The sequence below is a fragment of the Diceros bicornis genome, chromosome 25 (assembly GCF_020826845.1).
Source record: "Diceros bicornis minor isolate mBicDic1 chromosome 25, mDicBic1.mat.cur, whole genome shotgun sequence".
Lineage (NCBI taxonomy): Eukaryota > Metazoa > Chordata > Mammalia > Perissodactyla > Rhinocerotidae > Diceros > Diceros bicornis.
Genome location: NC_080764.1, coordinates 12,437,477 through 12,455,542, shown reverse-complemented (window position 1 = coordinate 12,455,542; position 18,066 = coordinate 12,437,477). Strand labels below are relative to the sequence as shown.

Sequence of the window (18,066 nt, the reverse complement as noted above, 5' to 3'; positions counted from 1 at the left end):
CTTGGCATGCAGGGAAGTTGGAGGAGCAGAGGAAATTATTCGAGGAAAGGAAACCAGACCAGAGAGTGCAAAGGTCTCGGAATGTGGCTTTGAGGAAATGAGAGAGAGCTGAGCCCGACAGTGGAGGTGTGAGTACCGAGGAGGGGGGTGTGTGGCCTGGCCTCCAGGGCCATGGCAGGGACCCCGAATTTATCCTGAGGCCCCAGTAAGAGCAGGAGGAGGCTCCCCTCAGACTCTCACCAAGCGGAGGGGGCGCCTCAGGGGGTGCCTAAACATTGACTGTATTAGGATGTGGGGTCTGACCCACCCATGTCTGCATTCGTGTCAGGTGGGTGTGGGTTTTAATGGGGTTTGTTGTTTTGTTTCAGAGGAGAAGTAACGGTAAAAACACGACAACCTTGTCTGAGCTGCAGCTGAGACAGGCCGTGGGGGTTCCCCCTGCGCCCAGTCCCTTTCAAGACGGTGGGGCTCCGGGAGGCCAGTGAGCTGGAGGGTCCTGCCTCAGAGCCTCAGGACATCAGGGGGGGCGGTGGGGGGGCCAGGAGCTCTGGGGGAGCCGAAAATGGGAACCCAAGGCATTTCATTGGCTGGGAACTGGGGGTCCTCTGTTTCGTCAGGGACGAGGTCTTCTGTCTCTTTGTTTATTCCTTTATTTTAGCGTCTAGAGTGCCAGGCCGCTAGGGCAGGAACTTGTGTGCATCCTTGGATCCCCGCAGCTGGACGTCACCACCACCCCCACCCCCGCACCTGAAACAGCACCTGGCCCAGAGCAGGTGCCTAATGAACACGTGTGGAATAATGGATGAGGTTTAGATAGAGACGTGTGATTGTCCGCAGGAGCGGAGAGTCTGGCGTTTGTAAATTAGCAGGCACTATGGTGGGGTCCGCCATACCAGGCACCGTGTGCTTAATGGATGACCCTCCTAAGTCCTTACGACAGCCCCATCTCTCTCCTAGAGACTTGCCTTTGCTTAGTGCCTGCTGGGACCGCCATTGCTTCCTTACGCTGTTGGGACACTTTCCCGTGACCTGCAATAGTAGAGGCTGGGGGTCTCTGGCTGTGACACCCATATTCCCAAATCCCAGCAAGGCTCTCAGTCTCCGTTTGGGAACCTGGTGTGTGTGGCTTTGCCTCCACTCCTTGCTCTAGGTGGCATGTGGTCCAGGCCTGGCCAATCAGAGTACAGCATCTCCCTGACAAATATCATTGGTTGAAAGAGGGCCCCAGACCTAAGCTGGTCCAATCAGAGTAAACCTTAATTAGAACTTCGTCGGGGGCAAACACTGGCTCTTTTTTGCTGATCTTGAACCTGGAAGGATGAAGCCCTTGAGAGTCACCTGCCTGAGAAGGAACCGGAGAGCAGAAGGCAGAGCAAAGAGGTACAGGAAAGTGAGCCCTGATGACATCATTTGAGTCCCCTTGATCAAGCTGCACCTGAAATCATGATATTTCCAAACTTGAATCAATAAATTTATTTTCTGCTTAAGCAGGTTGAATTGGGTTTTCTATTTGCAATAGCAAAAGTCTCGACTGGGGTCTGAAAGTTTTAAGACTCTCACAGGTAAATGCAGCTCAGGATCCTGTGAGTGGAGCAGAAAGACCTGAGACATGGCAGGAGTCAGCTGGACCCAGGCTTTTGACTGGCTGGGCAGATGCCCACAGAGACTTACACAATATGATTTGTCCTACATTGTCCCAAAAAGGAAAACTAAGACCAGAGGAGTAAACATCTGACGCTTATTTTAGTTCGGTAGAATATTCAGACAAGCAGGACCATCAGTATTGAAGTAGGCTGCCTCGAGAGGGAGGGAGAGGCCCGTCCCTGAAGGTATACAAGTGGTGGCCAGCAACCATGTGGCCCGAAGTTTCCAGAGGGGATTCAGGCATCGGGTGGGAGTAGAGTAACGGGTGGACGCTGCCACGTGCAGCAGCCGGCACTGGCCACGGTAGCACAGGGGTTTATTGGGTCCGGGGGTCCCCTCTGGCCCCTGAGAAGGCAGGAGTATGAGGGGATGGGGACGCAGCACCTACAAATTCACAGCCTTCAGGCCCCAGGGGGCCTCCGGCACGGAGAAGACGATCAACCAAGCTCTGCAGTCATCTGCTAAGAAACGCCACAAGGAGGGGACAGTGTGGCCAGCTGGGGTGCCATCGGGCTTTGGGCGGGGCTCCTGGAGGTCACAACCATCTGGGTGGGAGGGCTGGGTGCAACCTGGAAGGGAGGCAGGCAGGGGCTGAGAATTTGGGGACGAGCAGACTCTACAGCCCGCTCACGGCCCCTTCCCATCTCCCGGCTCCTGCTCCAGGGGGGGCCCTCCCTCCAGGACGGCGCCCCTCCTCAGCCGCCACGCCGAGTCCTCTCCGTCCTCCTTCCGCCCCAAGAGTCTCAGAGCTCGGTCTGTCCTGCTCCCCCCGACGTGGGTGTCAGGTATCCCTGGCCAGACTGGGGTCTCCTGGGGGCAGGGGCCGAGGTGTCATTCCATCCCCTGTCCCCTCGCCCTCCTGCAGGGACGGCAGAGCAGGAGCTTGCTGACATTCGCTCCTCGGCTCAGGTTCCCCGGCATTTTCTGACACCTTGGACCTTCCTCTGGGAATTGGGCTCACCGAGCGGGACTGGATCAGGCAAATGGGGAAACTGAGGCCACTTTGCCACTCCTCCTTCTGTCCTGGCCTAAATGCACTCCCAGTGAAAGTGAGGGCCATGAGCGGCGGCTGGATGCCCCCTCCCTGCCAGAGCCTGTTGTGTGTGTGTGGGGCGGGGTCATGAAGCACGAGGGAGGCTCTTACCCCTAGAGGATGCTGCACGGGCGCTTCTGCGGCCGCGTGGGCTGGGGGCACAGGACGGCCCGGATCGCCTCATCAAAGACGGTTTTCAGGCCTCGCTGGGTGAGGGCCGAGCACTCCAGGTACTTCACTGAGTCTGGGGCGGGGCAGAAAGAGGGCAGAGGCCCTGGTCAGGGGAGAGTCCTGGGCAAGACCCCTTCCCAGGCCCCCTCATGTCTGAAGTCAGGAGCTTGAATACGGTGGAAGGGGTTAAGACCCATGAGAGCAGGTCCGTGTCCTTCTTGGACACATAAGCCCCTAATCAGCGGAAAACAAGTGGGAATTTCGATACTTTCCTGGGAAGAGAAAGGCTCATGCTACAGTGACCGAATCTCTCCATGCCTCAGTTTCTTCTAGAAAACAGCCACATACCTGCCTGCATGCTTCCCCCAGAGGCCTGAGGCCCTCAGGGCCAACTCACCAGGACCCTCCAAAAGTCGTCTGACCACTGCTTAGCATCACCCATTTTACAGACGAGGAAACTGAGGCTCATAGAGAAGTTGCTTGTCCAAAGTCACACGCTGGACATCCCTCCTCACCTCGGGGCAGCTGGGGCCTCAGCAAGAGGAAGGAGAGTGGAGAGCTTCTCCTTTGCCCCACGAGGAGCCCACTCAGGGCTGGAGCCCAGGGCACGGACAGCCAGAAGGGCAGGCAGAGCCCCACTCCCAGGGCAGCGTGCCATGACCTTCTGGAAGCAACCTGTGCGAGTCCATTACAACCCAGTTCCCCTGCAGTGAGGAACTGCAAATCCCTTCTTCGAGAGGCCTGGGGGCCAATTTCAGAAACAAGATGAAGGATCCAGGTGGTAGGGGGACTCTGCCTCCTCCCTGCAGCCCCTCTTCTAGGGAAGGAAGCAGGTGACACTGCTGGGCACCTGCTCCCTGCCAGGCACCGAGCCGGGTGCTTCCAGAAACCCTGTGAGGAAATACTGTGATTCCCCACTTCCCAGATGAGGAAGCAGGCCCAGAGAGGCGGAGCCACGGGCCTAGGGACACCCAGCAGGGGAGGGGGAGCCAGGACCTTAGGAGGGGCAGCCCCTGGAAGGGGGAAGCCCACCAAGGCCCGGGGCTGGGGAGAAAGGGGGAGGGGACAGGGACAAGGAAACTGAGGCTCAGAGAGGATGTGGCTTGTCCAGAGTCACACGCTGGACGTGTCTCCTCCAGGGGGAGCACGCTCCCACCAGGGCGCATGGGCAGTGGTCCCAGGGCTCGGCTGGCAGGAACGGAGCCTCCTGAGTTCTGGGGGCCTCACCGCCATCACCATCTGTCCCTAGAAGGGTGGCACTGGGCGTTTTGCCACTGTTCTCTGCAGGGGACCATAGCCAGTGTCCACTCTTCCACACCCACCAACTGCTCTCCCCGGCGCCCCCACCCTCCTGTTCTTCTTGGCTCAGTGGCGCCCAGAGCAAAGGTCCTGAGCTGGGGGCCTGGGCTCCCTGCCGCTCCTCCTCTGACCAGTCTAGACTTTGGCCAGTCCCCCCTCTGCACCTCGGTCTCCCACCTGTCTAGGACATGTTGACAGGTGACGGCTTGTCAAGCTGAGCCAGGGGGGCAGGGGAGCTGCAGAGGGGGCATGGGGGCAGCAGATGACCCTGCTCTTCATGACTGAGGGAGCCGGGTGGCCTGCGTTTGAATCTGGGCTCTGCCACGTCCTGGCTGAGTGGCCTTGCGCCAGTGACCTCCTCCCCCTGAGCCTCAGTTTCCTCCTCTGTGAAGTGGGGGTGGTGAGTCCCTCCTTCACAGTTGCTCTAAGAATGAGGAGGGACAATGCAGGGGCCCAGCACGCAGGACGTGCTCAGTCCATGGCAGCACGATTATCGGCTGGGGTCAGAGTGGCGCCCACACCTTGTCACCCTGGGGCTGCGGAGGGGCCAGGCGGGCAGAGGCAATCGCTGTCCTCCTCATCAGCCCCGCAGGTCCCCCAACCTTCCCCTCGGCCTGGGCTTGTCCGAGGCTAGTTAACTCGCAGCCCCTGCCCCACCCGCACCTGGGATCAGCTCCAGGAGGGGCTGGCTAGAGGCCAAGGCAGAATCCTGAGTCATCTCCTTGCAGAGGAGAAAGGACCTTGCGGGATCGTCCAGGCCAGCTTGTGTGGGTGGAGAGACAGAGGCCCAGAGATGGGGAGCCACTGGCCCGAGGTCACACAGAAAGTCAGTGCCAGAGCCAGGCCCAGAATCCAGGCCCCTTCTCCTTATCCCAGGGCACGTGCTTTAAACGGAAAGCATCAGTGCAGGCTGGAGAGTCAGTCCTGGGCGGAAGGAGTCCGGGGGGGACAGGCTGGTTGGAAAGAAGAGAAGGCAGGGGTGCAATCCTCGATGTTTGTGGGAAAGACCCGCAGAGCTGGGAACCAGAGCCCCTAGGATGGGGCATGGAGCTCAGGGTCTACGAGGCAGCCTGAGGCCCCCTGGGGAAGATGGCCATGTCCCTGGGCTAGTCACAGGAGGGGGAGGTGGTGGCTGCGGTTTCTCTTCCTGTGAAGAGATGTGAGTCCCCAGGGCCCTCCCAGTTCCGGCGGAAGGAAGAGTGGTAGGGCCGAGGCAGGGACGAGTGGGGAGGCCCCACCTATTCGGGGGCCAAACCCTGGCCTGCAGGAGCCTGTGGGGAGGCCGAGCCGGGGCAACTGGGGCACTGCTCACAGTGGCCACACCCAGCTGGTGATCCCGGGCTCTCAGGCAAGTGTCGCATCCCCGGGCGGCAGGCAGATCAGGGCCTCGCCAAGGACAGCAGGCCCCCACGCCATGGACAGGCCAGGCCAGTCACCACCTCCCTGAGCAGGCAGCCCTGAGCCACCACACGGAGGCCCCCAAGCCAGCAACTGGCTGCCTTGTGTTCAAATCCCAGTTCTGACACCTGCTAGCTGTGTGACCTTGAGAAGTCACTTTACTTCTCTGGCCCAGTGATCAGGAGGCAAAGAAGAGCTGGGCTGAGAAGCCAGGGGGTTGAGAAAAAGGAGGTGAGAAGAAGGCAGAAGGGAAGGTGTCACCCTTCTAACCTAAGACCAAAGCACCTCCTCCAGGAAGTCTTCCTGGAAAACCCAAGCTTGACTTGTCTGCTCGTCCTCCGGGCAACCACAGCACACTCACTCCATCCCTGCTTCTGTCTGCTCAAAACACACTATTTCAATATCTGCTTATGGATTATATTGCTACTACGACTAACTAACACAGAGGGCTTTCCACATGGTGAGTGGGCTCTGGGAGCTTCGTGTGTACTAATTCACTTAACTCTCCCAACCACCTGGAACTATCACTATTGCCACGTTTTACTGCTGAAGAAATAGGCACGGAGAGGCTAAGTGACTCGTCCAGGGTCACACAGCCGGTACGTGGCTTGAACTGCACAGCCTGGCCCTGGAGCCCTGTCTGCAGCCACCTCGAGGCTGAGGCGGGCCCCTGCCTCTAGGTCCCCCCTGAGCCCGGGCCCCGTACCGATCTCCTTGGCCAGCGCCAGGCCCTGCGGGTAGGTGATGGGCGCCAGCTTCTTCTCCTTCAGCTTCTCGATGGTGTCCTTGTCGTCCCGCAGGTCCAGCTTGGTGCCCACCAGGATGATGGGCGTGCTGGGGCAGTGGTGCCGCACCTCGGGGAACCACTGCGCAGGTGCGCGGGGAGGCGTTGTGCAGGGGCAGGAGGGGCATGAGAGCAGGGAGGAGAGGAGAGGCAGGCAAGGGTGTGAGAAGAGGCACCGGGTGGTGCGGGAGGAGGGGGACAAGATTACAGACGGCAGAGAGGAAAGCTAGCCATCCCAGCCCGCTCTGAGACCCCCTCCAGGTCTCACCCCCTGAGTCCCCCCAGCCCTGGCTGCCACCGGGGACACTCTCTGCCCAGGCCCACTGCTGCCCCAGGGGCAGGCCTAAAGTTGTCCATCCCTCTCTCCCTTGGGTCACCTGCCTCGTGCCCCCAGGACCCTGTTCTGTCCAGCTCACCTTGGCTCGGACGTTCTCATAGGAGGCGGGGCTGACCAGGGAGAAGCAGATGAGGAAGACGTCCTGGGGACAGAGCAGGCCAGGGTTACCCGGGCGGTGCCTGGAGGGGGTCCCACCTGGGCCCCTCCCACCCCTGGCAGCCACTGAGGGGTGGGGCCTGGGGACGCTGGGGGTTTAGGATCTGGGCGGAGCAGGGGTGCCCTTCCCCCTCTGCTCCCAGGCTGCTATCCATTCGTCTAACACCTCCTAGAGGCTGGGGCCTGCCCTAAGAGCTTCATCCTCACACAGAACTCTGCAGGAAGTGCTGCTACTAGCCCATTCTACAGACGGGGAAGGTGAGGCTACAGAGGTTATAGCGTTTGCTGTCTGGAACCAGAATCCATACACCCAACCAGGCCCTCACTACCCTACCGTCTGGTCACAGCCCCCACAGGCTGGGCCTTAGGGGGCGGGTCAGGGTCCACTAGGCCGAGCGGGCCGAGGGCATCCCCCACAGAGGGAACGGGAGAGCGCGGGCCAGGCTGGGGGCTGGGGGCGCACCGTCTGCGGGTAGGAGAGCGGCCGCAGGCGGTCGTAGTCCTCCTGCCCGGCCGTGTCCCACAGCCCCAGGTTCACGGGCTTGCTGTCCACCATCACGTTGGCTGAGTAGTTGTCAAACCTGTGCGGAGCAGGCCAGACAGAAGGGTCAGTCTCCCACCCTAGAGCTCAAGGAGCCCCGGTCCCCAGCCCCACGGCAGAGGCCGAGACCCAGAGAGGGACGGGGACAGGACCGAAGTCACACAGCACTGCGTGGCTGGGTTTTCTTTTATTTTTTTTCTCATTACTGGTCTATCACATTAAAAATGTTTTTCATGCGGGTAAGCATAAAGAGGACAACACTGTCTCCATCATTTTTCTGCCCTTGCAGCTCTGCCCTTGCAATCTCCTGCCCTATCCTTCCGAGAGGCGATTTTTTGAGGCTGCATAACATTCCCTCCAAGGCTCGGTCAGAATCAACCTTGCCCCCCTCCCACGCTGGACCCTGAAGTCGGTCCCCCAGTGTCTGACTGTTTGAATGTTGTTGAATGAATGCTCATCTCCGTCTTAGGTGCGGCCCCCAGAAGCAAATCCTGAGCCATTTGGGAAGCGACCCCCGGCAGCCACAGGGGGGAGTGGGGAGGAGACAGGAAGGGGCAGCGGCCGACACAGCGTGTGCGGGTGAGCTGTTACCGCTGTGGGCAGCAGGGGCAGGACGCTCTGGGGCCACCTGGGAGACAGCATGAACTGTGCTCAAGGCGTCCCCAGAGGAGGCAGGCAGCGGGGTATTTGCCCGCCATCTCCATCTTCCCCTGGCAGAGGCACATCCTTGGGGGTTAATTTCCTGGTCTTCCAGCCCACCCCGGAGTGCACACTGAAAGCCTGCCGTCACGGGCACTTTTGGGAAATGGGGCACAAACTGGAAAGACACATGCCCAAGGGATAGGGTGGGGCACCGACAGGGACTAAAATCTCCCCACCAGCACGAGAGAGGCCTCCAGGGCCATCAAATGAGCTTCCAGATTTTTTAATTCAACCCCGCAGTATTTCTACATACACATACCCCTGCAAGGAAGGGGCTGGTTCCTCAGGTCCGGAAGAGAAAACTGGGATCAGAGAGGTATAGTGACTTGCCCAAGGCCACACAGCCAGCGAGTGACCAAACTAGGTGAGAAGCCAGTTCTGTCTGATCTGGGGTTCACTGCCCCATGCCACAGCTGTGCTTCCGCAATACCCGCATCCCTCCCCTGAGAGCTAGGGACCACCACCCTACTTCTCCTCATTGAAGTCACCGCACAGGCCCTGCTCCTTGTCTCCTGACCTGGCCCACTGAGACCTCAGGCTCTTCCAGCTTCTCCTCCTTCTCTTCCTGTCACACACCAGCCAAGCCGTTTCCAGGCATCGCTCCTCCCTGCCCTTGTTCGCACTGTGACCCCTGCCCGGAACGCCCTTCCCCACCTCTCCTTGTCCAAATATTCCCACCCACCCTGACCACGTGGTCACCACACTCTCCAGGCCTTTGCTCCTGTCTGGCCCTCTCTCTAGAACACCCTTCCATTTCCTTTTCCCCCTTGTCTCCTATTCATGCGTCAAAACCCTGCCCAGGCAGTTCCTCCCCTGTGGGGAAGCCTCCGGGCCACCTCCTTCCCTGTCCCCCAGCTGGAAAGACCTCGCATTCCCTCCCTCGGGCAACTGCTTTGCCTTGACCATGAGCAGAGGAGCAGACATTTAGTGCGTCTCTGTCCCATCTCTGTCCCCACGGGCTGTGGGGGGCTTCAGCTCCACAGTCTCAGGCCTGGCCCCAGTGAGTGCAAGTAGAACAGAACTAAACCCAGCTAAACGGAAGCCCCAGGGACGCCACCTCCTCGGCGAAGCCCTCACAGAAGGCTGCTCAGTGACAGGCTGCAGGAGCCCCACTGCTCCAGAGTAACTCCAAAGCCCCTGCCCTGAGAAAGACGCCGCCCAGATACACACACACAACGTGGCAGCCTGACATTTTTAACACACTGTGCTGGTTCAGCCCTGGAGTGTGTTCCTGGTCGCCTCACCGTCCCTCAGATGGCCCTGCTCCCTCCTGCCTCCTGCTCCTGCAAACACCCCTCTCAGACTTCCCACTCCTCTTCCTCCCTCGTGCTGGGCTGACTCTTACTCAGGCCCTCCTCCAGCCCCGTCTCCAGGTCACCTCCTCCAGGAAGCTTTTCCTGATTCCTAGCCGGGTCGGGGCCCACACACTGCCCTGACCCAGCAATCTGCAGTGAACTCGGCACCCCAAGAAACAGGCACCGAGCCTGGCTTGTTCCTCCCTGCACGGCATCTGGCATGTAGTCGAGGCACAGTGTACCTCCTCTGGGCACCACCCATTCAACCACGGGGGTTCAGGAAGGCGGCGCTGTCTGGGGAGACACTGCTGGGCATGATGGGAAAAGAAGCAACCAGACTTTATTTGGCTTCAGCCAGAAACACTCCTTTGCAATGAGCTTAGGATGTAGCGACACTCCCTCCTCTAACGTCCAGTCTGAAATTCTGGAGATGAAAAGCCTCCCAGGATTTCTTGAGCCAAAGGTGTCTGTTTTCTCTGAGCCGCCCCCAGGGTCTTGGGACCGCGGCGATGGGAAAAGAGCCAGTTCCTGGGACCTGTAACAGCACTGAGCACCTGCTCTGGGGCCGGGCAGAGGGATAAGGGCCTTCATACATTAGGTCTGGAAATCCCATGTGACCCGAGACAAAAGGACCCATTATACAGATGAGGAAACTGAGGCCCCAAGAGGCCAAGTAAATTTTCCAAGGCCAGCCAGCTCATAAACCGAGGAGCTGGGATTTCAGCCCTGCTCCTTCTGTGACACCCATTCGTGAGCGAGTGAGTGGACAGATGCACTGCAAGAGGGTTGATCCACCTGCCGTCAGCCACCCAGGGTTGGGAGGGAATAGAGTCCCTTGTGAAGCCTTGCCTTGGCTGCGTGACCCTGGGTGAGTAACCTAGCTTCTCTGAGCCTCACTTTCTTCACTGTGAAAAAAGCCCTGTCTCTCGGCGCAATTAGGAGGATCCAGAAAGACAGAGGATGTTCAAGCCACCCCATGAAGGATGCCGAGAAGCTGAGCAATCTCATGTGCGATGTCCCCACACCCCTCGCTGGCCCCTCCCCAGAGGACCAGCTGCCGGAGCCTGAGGATCGCTGCAGGGACAATGCTTCCATGATCCCCAACGCCCGGCGGGCCCCCTCCTGCAGAGGCCCACAGGGAGCCAGGACCAGGGGAAGCTTCCACCAGAGCTGGGGCCAGTCCTTGCACCCGTTTTCCAGAGGAGGATACTGAGGTTCACACACAGGAAGGGACTTGCCCAAGATCGCACAGCCGTTGGTGGCAGAGCCAGGACTAGATCCCGTTACCCAATTCGGACAAGCCCGTGTGGTAAGCATCGCAGCTATTTCATGGCTGGAGGCTCAACGAGGTTTGAGCTGGGGCGTGGGGCTGCCCTAAGCTGCGGGAGGGCAGGAGCTCACGTTTGCTGAGCACCCAGGGGTGCCAAGCACTGTTCCAGGCCCTTCAGTAGGCCCAGGAAGCGGACGTTCTCATTGTCCCCATGTTACACACGAGGAAACTGAGACTCAGAGACCGCAAGTGACCTGCCCAAGGTCACACAGCAGGGTGTTTTCACCCAGAGTCTGCGCAGCCTCTTTCTGCGCTCCTCAGGCCTGCAGGCCCAGCCCTGACCCTGGCATGGCCTGGAACGGGGGCAGGTGAAAGGGGGCCGGGCGTCACCCAGCCCACACCCAAGCCCACCCGTCAGGAGAGAGGATGGTGCCTTCAAGGAACACAGAGACCGTCGAGCGTGCGTGGCTGGTGACTGGGGGGCCTGGGAGGACTGGCCAGGTCAGGCGGGCTGTTAGGATTGAGGTCTTGGTCCTCAGGGCAACGGGGAGCCGCTGAGGGGCTTCACCAGGCAGAGGGTGACGTGATCAGACTTGTGTTTAGAAAATGCCCCTCTCGGCCTCGTGGAGCAGTTTGGAGAAGGGCCAGAGGAGAAGCTGGGAGACAAATGGGAGGCTTTACAGAGCCAGTGGAGAGAGAGGAGGGGGGCTGGGGGAGGTGCGGAAGCAGGGAGGGGTCCCAGATGGGGTGTGAAGGGACAGAGGGGGTGCATGAGCCAAGATGGGAGGCTCGAGCCAGCTGAGCACGGTGAGGAAGAGCACGCCTGGTGGCCGGAGTCTGGGCAGAGGGGCAGTTGAAGGGCCAGGCAGGAGAGCTGGGCAGGGCCCCCGGTTCGTCTAGCTAGAGGGGACGCTGATGTCATCCCACCTATGGGGTCTCCAGGCTCCATCTGCCGGTTCACAGATGAGGGTGAACATCAAGTACTGGCCCATCAGACCTGAATGAACCATCTGTGTTCTTCCTTCTCGGAGAGGAGACCCAAAAGCTGAGCACCCCGCTGGCGGCGAGTTCCGCACCTCTTCGGGGCAGGCCAGAGTGTGCCCTGCCTGCCTGCCATGGTGGTCCTGTCACTACGGAGTGCCAGCGGTGTGCTCGGCTCTGTTCTAGAAGCTGGTGGGACAGCAGTGAACTAGACAGACCAGGACCCTGTCCTCTCAGAGCTTCCATCTCGGGGAGGGAAGTCAGCTCAGCACCGCCTATGAAGGAGGTGGTGGGATGGGGGGGTCCTGGGGGGAGGAAGGGCCTTTTTAGAAGGGTTGGGGGGGGTCAGGGAGGTGATACCTGGGCAGGGAACCGAATGATGGGAAGGGGAAAGCACAGAGGCTGGGGGGAGGCTCGCGGGGGAGGACGGAGAGCACCATTCAGGGCTTTGACGCCAGGATAGGAGATGGGTGTTAAGTGCGCAGGGAGCCATGGAGGGATTCAGGCCAGGGTGTGGCTCCATCGAATTTTCCCTTTTGAAAGCTCACCTGGGCTTCCCTTTGAGAATGGTTATAAGGAGGTGAGATGGAAGGGGAGACCCCCATGTCACAGAGGTCTCCTGTGACCAGGGGCAGGGTCTTCCTGCTGTGTCTTTGAATCCCCAGCACCCACACAGGACCATCCACGGAGCAGGCTTCCATCTCCCCATCTGTAAAACGGGGTTTGACCCTGGCTGTTAACCCCCAGCCGCTGGCAGCCAGCGGAGCTCAGCTCCCCTGCTTATCTGATCTTGTGTGGTGGCACATGCCTCCCTGCCCCCGGCAAGCCCTCCCCTCCCCGGCCCCAGAAACTCCCCAAATCTTTATCTCTGTGCCAGAGCTCTCTGGCGGCCTGTTTTCCCCAACTCCACTCTCCCCGCTGCCCCCACTCTCCAGTGTCACGGGCTCAGGGTGACTGATTTTCCCCTCCTGTCGCAGGGGCACAGGCATTGTAGCAGGAGCCCCTCTGGGGGTTTGTCCAGAGCTGAGGAACTCTGTACCCAAAGACCAAGGAGGGCGGCGTGCAAGACTGGCCACATACTTTCAGAGCCCAATGCAAAATGAAAATGCAAAGTCCCTTGTTCAAAAGTTAAGAATTTCAAGACGAGGACATCAGAGTATTAAGCCAAGTGCAGGACCCTTCTGAGCACGGGGCCTGTGCAACCGCCTAGACGGCACAGCTAGGAAGCCGGCCCTGGTCTCCGACTCAGCTCCTCAGAGAGTCCTGGGAAGGTGGACTTTGTCTGGTCCATTCTGTCCGTCCTTCTGCAAGTTTGTCCAGTGCCCTGAGGCCACTAGAGGCCACCAGGGCCCAGGGTTCTCCAAGTTGCTGAGAACAATCGGCCCCAGCCTGGCTGCCGCTAGTCCCACTGTCTTGCACCAGAGAATATGCCTTCCATCCTCCTGCAGAGAGAAGGCACCCGGGCAACGAGCTTGGGATCTCCCAGCCCAGCCCCCAGCTCTTACAGAAAGGGAAACTGAGGCTCAGAGAGAGGAGCTGAATAGTCTAAGGTCCTTAGGCAAGTGGGCCTTCCAGGCCAGCTGGACAGGCAGAAGAAGGAACGCAGGCAGTGCCAGCACACGGCTGGTGACGATGGCCTTCTGCAGGAGCCACCTTCCCTGACTGCACCTGCCTCCCCACTCAGGTCTAGAGCCAGCCCTCCCTGGGCACTAGGAGCTGCTGATAAACGTTTGATGATTGATGGTGAACAGGCAGATAAGGGCAGGGGCAGAGCGGGGCGGGCACTGGCACAAGGCCATATGGTGAGCTGGGGACCAAGCTGGGGACAGAGCTGGGGCAGAAATCGGCTTTCCAGCCTCCCTACTCAGGTTTCTCTGTTTGCCTTCCTCCTGCCCGGCCACGGTGTCTGAGGCAACCGGGGCCTGGGTCAGTGTCCTGGGGAAAAATATCAGTAGAGAGAGCCCAGGGCACCTGGTGACCCTGGGGACAGGCCCCTCAGCTGCTGTGACCCTCAGATCCCCGAGGGCGTCCTGGGTATAATAATACCCAGCCCCCGTGAGGATCAAATGAGGTCACATGTGCCATTTTGTGCAGGAGCCAGCCCACAGTAGGCCTTCAATAGACGGTAGGTATGATTGACTCTCCTAGGGCCTCTCCATGAAGTTCAATTCAGGTCAACGCAAAACACGTCTACATGTATGAGACAACGTGTAGATGACACCATGCGTAAGACACTGTGCTAAGACAAGAGGTGACCCCAAAAGAACTGGATCTGCTCCCTGCCCTCCACAGGCTCATGGGCAAAGATCAGATAAAGTCAGTCCCCAGAGAGACCCCTGCAGGCTAGATCAGAAAGGCTCCTGGAGGAGGGGGCCCTGGAGCTGGCCTGGAGGAGCTAGACACGTGCTCAGGGGAAGGAAGGGCAGTCCAGTGAGGGAATAGCTTCAGCAAAGGCCCTGAGGTGGAAATGTCTGGTGAACAGAGAGGGCGGGCAGCAGACTGAACATGAAGCAAAGTAATGGGCCGTGAAGCTAGAAGGGGAGGTTGAGAGAAGACCACATAGAGCCTTGAACGCCAAGCCACCGAGCTGGGAAGTTGTCCTCTGAGAGATGGGAGCCACTGAGGGCTGGTGAGGGAGGGCTGCTTCCCCCAACTCCCGCCTGAGTCTGACACCCACACACTCCTACCTACGGTCGGTCGAGTGACAGCCCTGCTTCCACAGGGCCTCCGACTGGCCTCCAGATGGCACTGCCCTCTCCCCAGCACACGCGTGTCCAGGGGTCTCTGCTCCCTGGGATCAAGGCCTGGATTACCTCCTCCTGCACCCACCCCTCACCCCCCGCCACTTCTCCAACCCGGCCCCTCTTCCTACCCTACCCTTGCTCAGGCTAGCCCCCTCCATCTCCCTCTTCTTAGAGGCCTGTTTGAAGGCCGCCCGCTCCCTTCCACCACCCCACAGTGACGCAGTCTCCCCCGTTCTGGGAGCCTCGGCGCTCGCCCTCAGCTCATCTCAGCATTGGTAGCTGCCTCTCTGGCCAGATCACCAGGCAGTCTTCCAGGCAGAGACCGGCTGGGGCATCTCCCGGCTGCCCGACCCCCAGTTCCCTCATTGCCCGGCACACAAGAAGTGCCTGAGAGGCAGTGGGCCTGGCGAGGCGTGTCTCCCCGCCCCCCGAGCACCCGCGCCCACGGCACTCACACGGTGGGGATGTACTCTCCTGGGAAGGCGTTGGTGGTGTAGCTGATCAGAAGGCAGGTCTTGCCCACGGCTCTGAAAGACAGGAAGTTCGAGAGGCCAAGGGTGACGGGACACGGGGAAGTTTCTGAGCACCTGCCCAGTCCCCTATCCCAGCCCCCAGGCCCACCCCTCTGGGCCTCAGTTTCCCCATCTGAGAATCCCCGTATCAGTGCTCTAAAACCTGAGAGTCGTAAGAGCCATCCAGGGTGTTTGTTAAAGGGCAGTCTCCAGGGTCCTACCCCAGAGATTCTGATCCAGGGGTGCAGGGCGGAACTGGGGATCTGTGTTTTTAACAAGCTTTCCCAGGTGACGCTGATGTGGGACAGAGGATTAAGACCTGCCTGCCTGACTGGGGCTCTGCCAGTGCACGCTGGGGCTTCAGATCCCAGCCCCACCACCTACCAGTGGCACGACCTCTGGCAAGTCACTTAAACTCCCTATGCCTCAGTTTCCCCGTCTAGAAAATAGAGGTAGGATGAGTCCAACCTCACAGGAGTGTGCCAAGAAGTGAGTTAGGTGAAGTCCATAACAGAACTGAGCACAGTGCCTGGCATGGGGCAGCAGCCAGCGGAAGTCAGGGGACCCTAGGCCTCCTTGCTCCCCTCGCCACACAGACAGCGTAGCCGCTAAGAGCACGGAGTTTTGGAGTCAGAGACCCGGGTTCAAATCCCATGAGGTCTCGGGCACATTACTTAACTTCTTTGAGCTTCAGTTTTCCCACCTGCAAAATGGGCCTCATAGTAGGGTTGGTGGGAGGATAAACTAGAGGGGGCGTGACGGGGGCACAGGTAGACCAGTGGGGAGCCAAGGGGACAAAGGGGCAGCCCTGGGCTTTCCCCTGCTAGGTCTCATCACTTCCCGTTCTCAGGGGGCTGCCTGCCCCCCCTCTCCTCCCCGCCGCCCTCCAGGGCCTGCCACCAAGGTAACTTTGAATGAGTAGAACGTTGCCCTTGGCTTCCGCCCGGCCCTCCTTATATCAGATACAAAGCAGAAGGGAGCAGGGCTGTGCAGGCGGCCAGATAACGCCAGCCGTGCACCAGAGTCCGCTGAGGGCTGCCTGATAACCCGCCCGCCGCTGCCGAGACTGCCAGACTGGGCCCCCTGCGTCCCGATCCCTTGACAGGAAGGGGCCCGGGAGACCCCGGCCACCCAGGCCAGCAAAGATCCGAGTTTCTCAGCCGCCCCTCTGTAGAATGGGAGAGTCAGACAAGAGGGCTGCCCAGCTGGATTATGCTGGGCTGTGCTGGGCTGGACCTACACAAAACCCCAGGATGTACCTCTGGGCTGGACCCTAGGACGTTGTCGCTGGGAGGCACGAGGGAGTGGCATATTAGACCTGTCATTTGACAGATGAGGAACTGAGGCTCACAAGGGGACACGATGACCCGAGGTCACCGAGGTCTGACAGTTGAGAAGGCCCCTCAGCCCAGCCAGTCCCCACGGACCCCCACAGTCACCCTCCCATCCCTTCTTGCCTCCTCCTTTCTTAACTCTGTCTCTCGTGTCCCCCTCCCCCTCTGCTCCTCGCCCACATCCCCCACACATCCTCCCCAAGCAGGCCGCTGAGGGAGAGGGGGAGGAGAGAGGGGGTGGGGGTAGGAGGCTAACAATTATTGAGCACAGGACAACCACTCGGAATATCTCAAGTGACCCCACATCAACCCTGCGGGCGCGGGCCTCTTCCCAAACAGCCAGGCTGAGGTTCAGAGAGGCGCTGTGACTTGGCCAAGGGCAGATAGCAGCACAAACCAATGACTAGAGCCCAGGTCAACCAGGGACAAAGGCCAGATTCTTGGTTCCCCACCGCCGCCCTGCGTCCACAGAGTTGAAGACTGAGGTCCCAGGGGACACCTGCCCCAGCTCTCAGAGGGCAGGCGAAGGGCCCCAGGCACCCCCATCTGCAGTCCTGTACATTGCACCCACGTAGCTTCCGGGGTGAGGTGGGCAGAGAGAGTGAAGCTGTCCTCGACCCACCCGGGGGGCTCCCTCTGGGCCCTGGAGAAGAAGGGAGCGGCTTCTCCCGGAGACTCCCACATCTGCAGGGCAGGGGGCTTCCACAGGGACGCCAGGGCAAGAGAGTCTCCGGGCTACCCCGGCAGGGGGCTGTGAGGAAGTTCAGCCAGGTACCTACCCATCTCCCACCACCACACACTTGATGGCCTGCATCGTGTCCGGGGCCTGGCGGGCAGCAGTGGTGACAGCTCAGGGCACAGAGCGTTTCTGCCGATACCAGGGGTGTGGAGAGCCTGGCGGGGCGCCCAGCCGTGGAGCAGCGGCAGCAGCAGGACAGGAGGCAGGAGGAAGCGGAAGGGGAACTTACCCAAGCTGCTGCCCCCATGGCCGTTTGCAGGAGGCGGAGCATGCGGTCTGGCAGAACAGCGGGGGGGGGGGGGGGGCCTCAGGTGCTGGGCTGGCCTCTGGCCACCCCCTCGGGCGCCCCTGCTCTGGGGCGCCAGCAGGAGACCTGGGGACCCTCTTGGCTGGGGACTCGCTTGCACGGGCAGGGCCAGATTTGTTCTCCAAGAACTCGAAGTTTCTAAGAATTCAGTTCATCTCAGTTCTAAGCAATATGCATTTAACGAGCACCTACTGTGTGCCGGGCACAGTATCGGGTGCTGGTGAGTCCGGCATGCAAGAGATATGGCTGGTCCCTGGGGAGATACGCCCTCATCACGGGTGTCCATAGCACAAGGCAGGAAGTGATGGGGCCACGGGGGATCTACAGGGAGGGGACCTCAGAGTTACACAGCGGGAGAGCCGGGTCTGCGAGGTGGCATTCAAGCCAGCACTTGAAAGGCCATGTTGGAGAGAGAGCCCTCCAGGTGAGGGGACTGCATGAGGAAGACACAGAGGCTCCCCCAGCAGGGGCCGGTGCCGGAACCCCTGAGTGTGAAGGATGGGGGATGTGTGGAGGTGATGAGGCAGGAAGAGAGGTGGGGACCAGCTGATGGAGAAGGGGAAATAGAAGGGAAGTGACAGACAGTGCCCCGTGCCAGCCAGGCCCTGGGCTGGAGGCAGCTCTGTGCGAACAGGCACCCTGGAACTAGGCACCGTGGCCCGTTTTAATGACGAAGAAACAGAGGGTCTGAGAAGTCAGCTGACCTGAAAACAAACCCAGGGCCAAGTGACTTCAAACTCTTCTGGCACCCCAGCTGCTGTCTGGGGGGCAAAGCCTGAGTTTTGCAGCTGGTGGGGAGGGTGAGTGCTCCCCCTTCTC

The 18,066-nt window shown here is 60.1% G+C and overlaps 1 protein-coding gene across 1 annotated transcript; it reads right to left on the bottom strand.

Annotated features, from left to right (window-relative positions):
• Positions 1 to 1,447: 1,447 nt before the first annotated feature.
• On the bottom strand, positions 1,448 to 17,163 carry RAC2 (Rac family small GTPase 2). Its single transcript, XM_058568416.1, has 7 exons — positions 16,981 to 17,163; positions 14,811 to 14,882; positions 7,286 to 7,403; positions 6,746 to 6,808; positions 6,252 to 6,411; positions 2,789 to 2,921; positions 1,448 to 2,213 (listed from the first exon to the last, which is right to left on the bottom strand). Exons 1-6 carry the CDS (start codon positions 17,013 to 17,015, stop codon positions 2,791 to 2,793), a joined length of 579 nt encoding a protein of 192 aa, XP_058424399.1. The 5' UTR covers positions 17,016 to 17,163; the 3' UTR covers positions 1,448 to 2,213; positions 2,789 to 2,790.
• Positions 17,164 to 18,066: the final 903 nt, after the last annotated feature.

Bases quoted from the DNA above. Each gene is read 5' to 3' on its own strand.
- RAC2 (XM_058568416.1), bottom strand. From the start codon at position 17,015: ATGCAGGCCATCAAGTGTGTGGTGGTGGGAGATGG. The intron at 14,883-16,980 runs GTAGGTACCTGG...CCTGTCTTTCAG, and splicing joins TGTGTGGTGGTGGGAGATGG to AGCCGTGGGCAAGACCTGCC. The intron at 6,412-6,745 runs GTGAGCTGGACA...GCACCTGCGCAG, and splicing joins ATGAGAACGTCCGAGCCAAG to TGGTTCCCCGAGGTGCGGCA.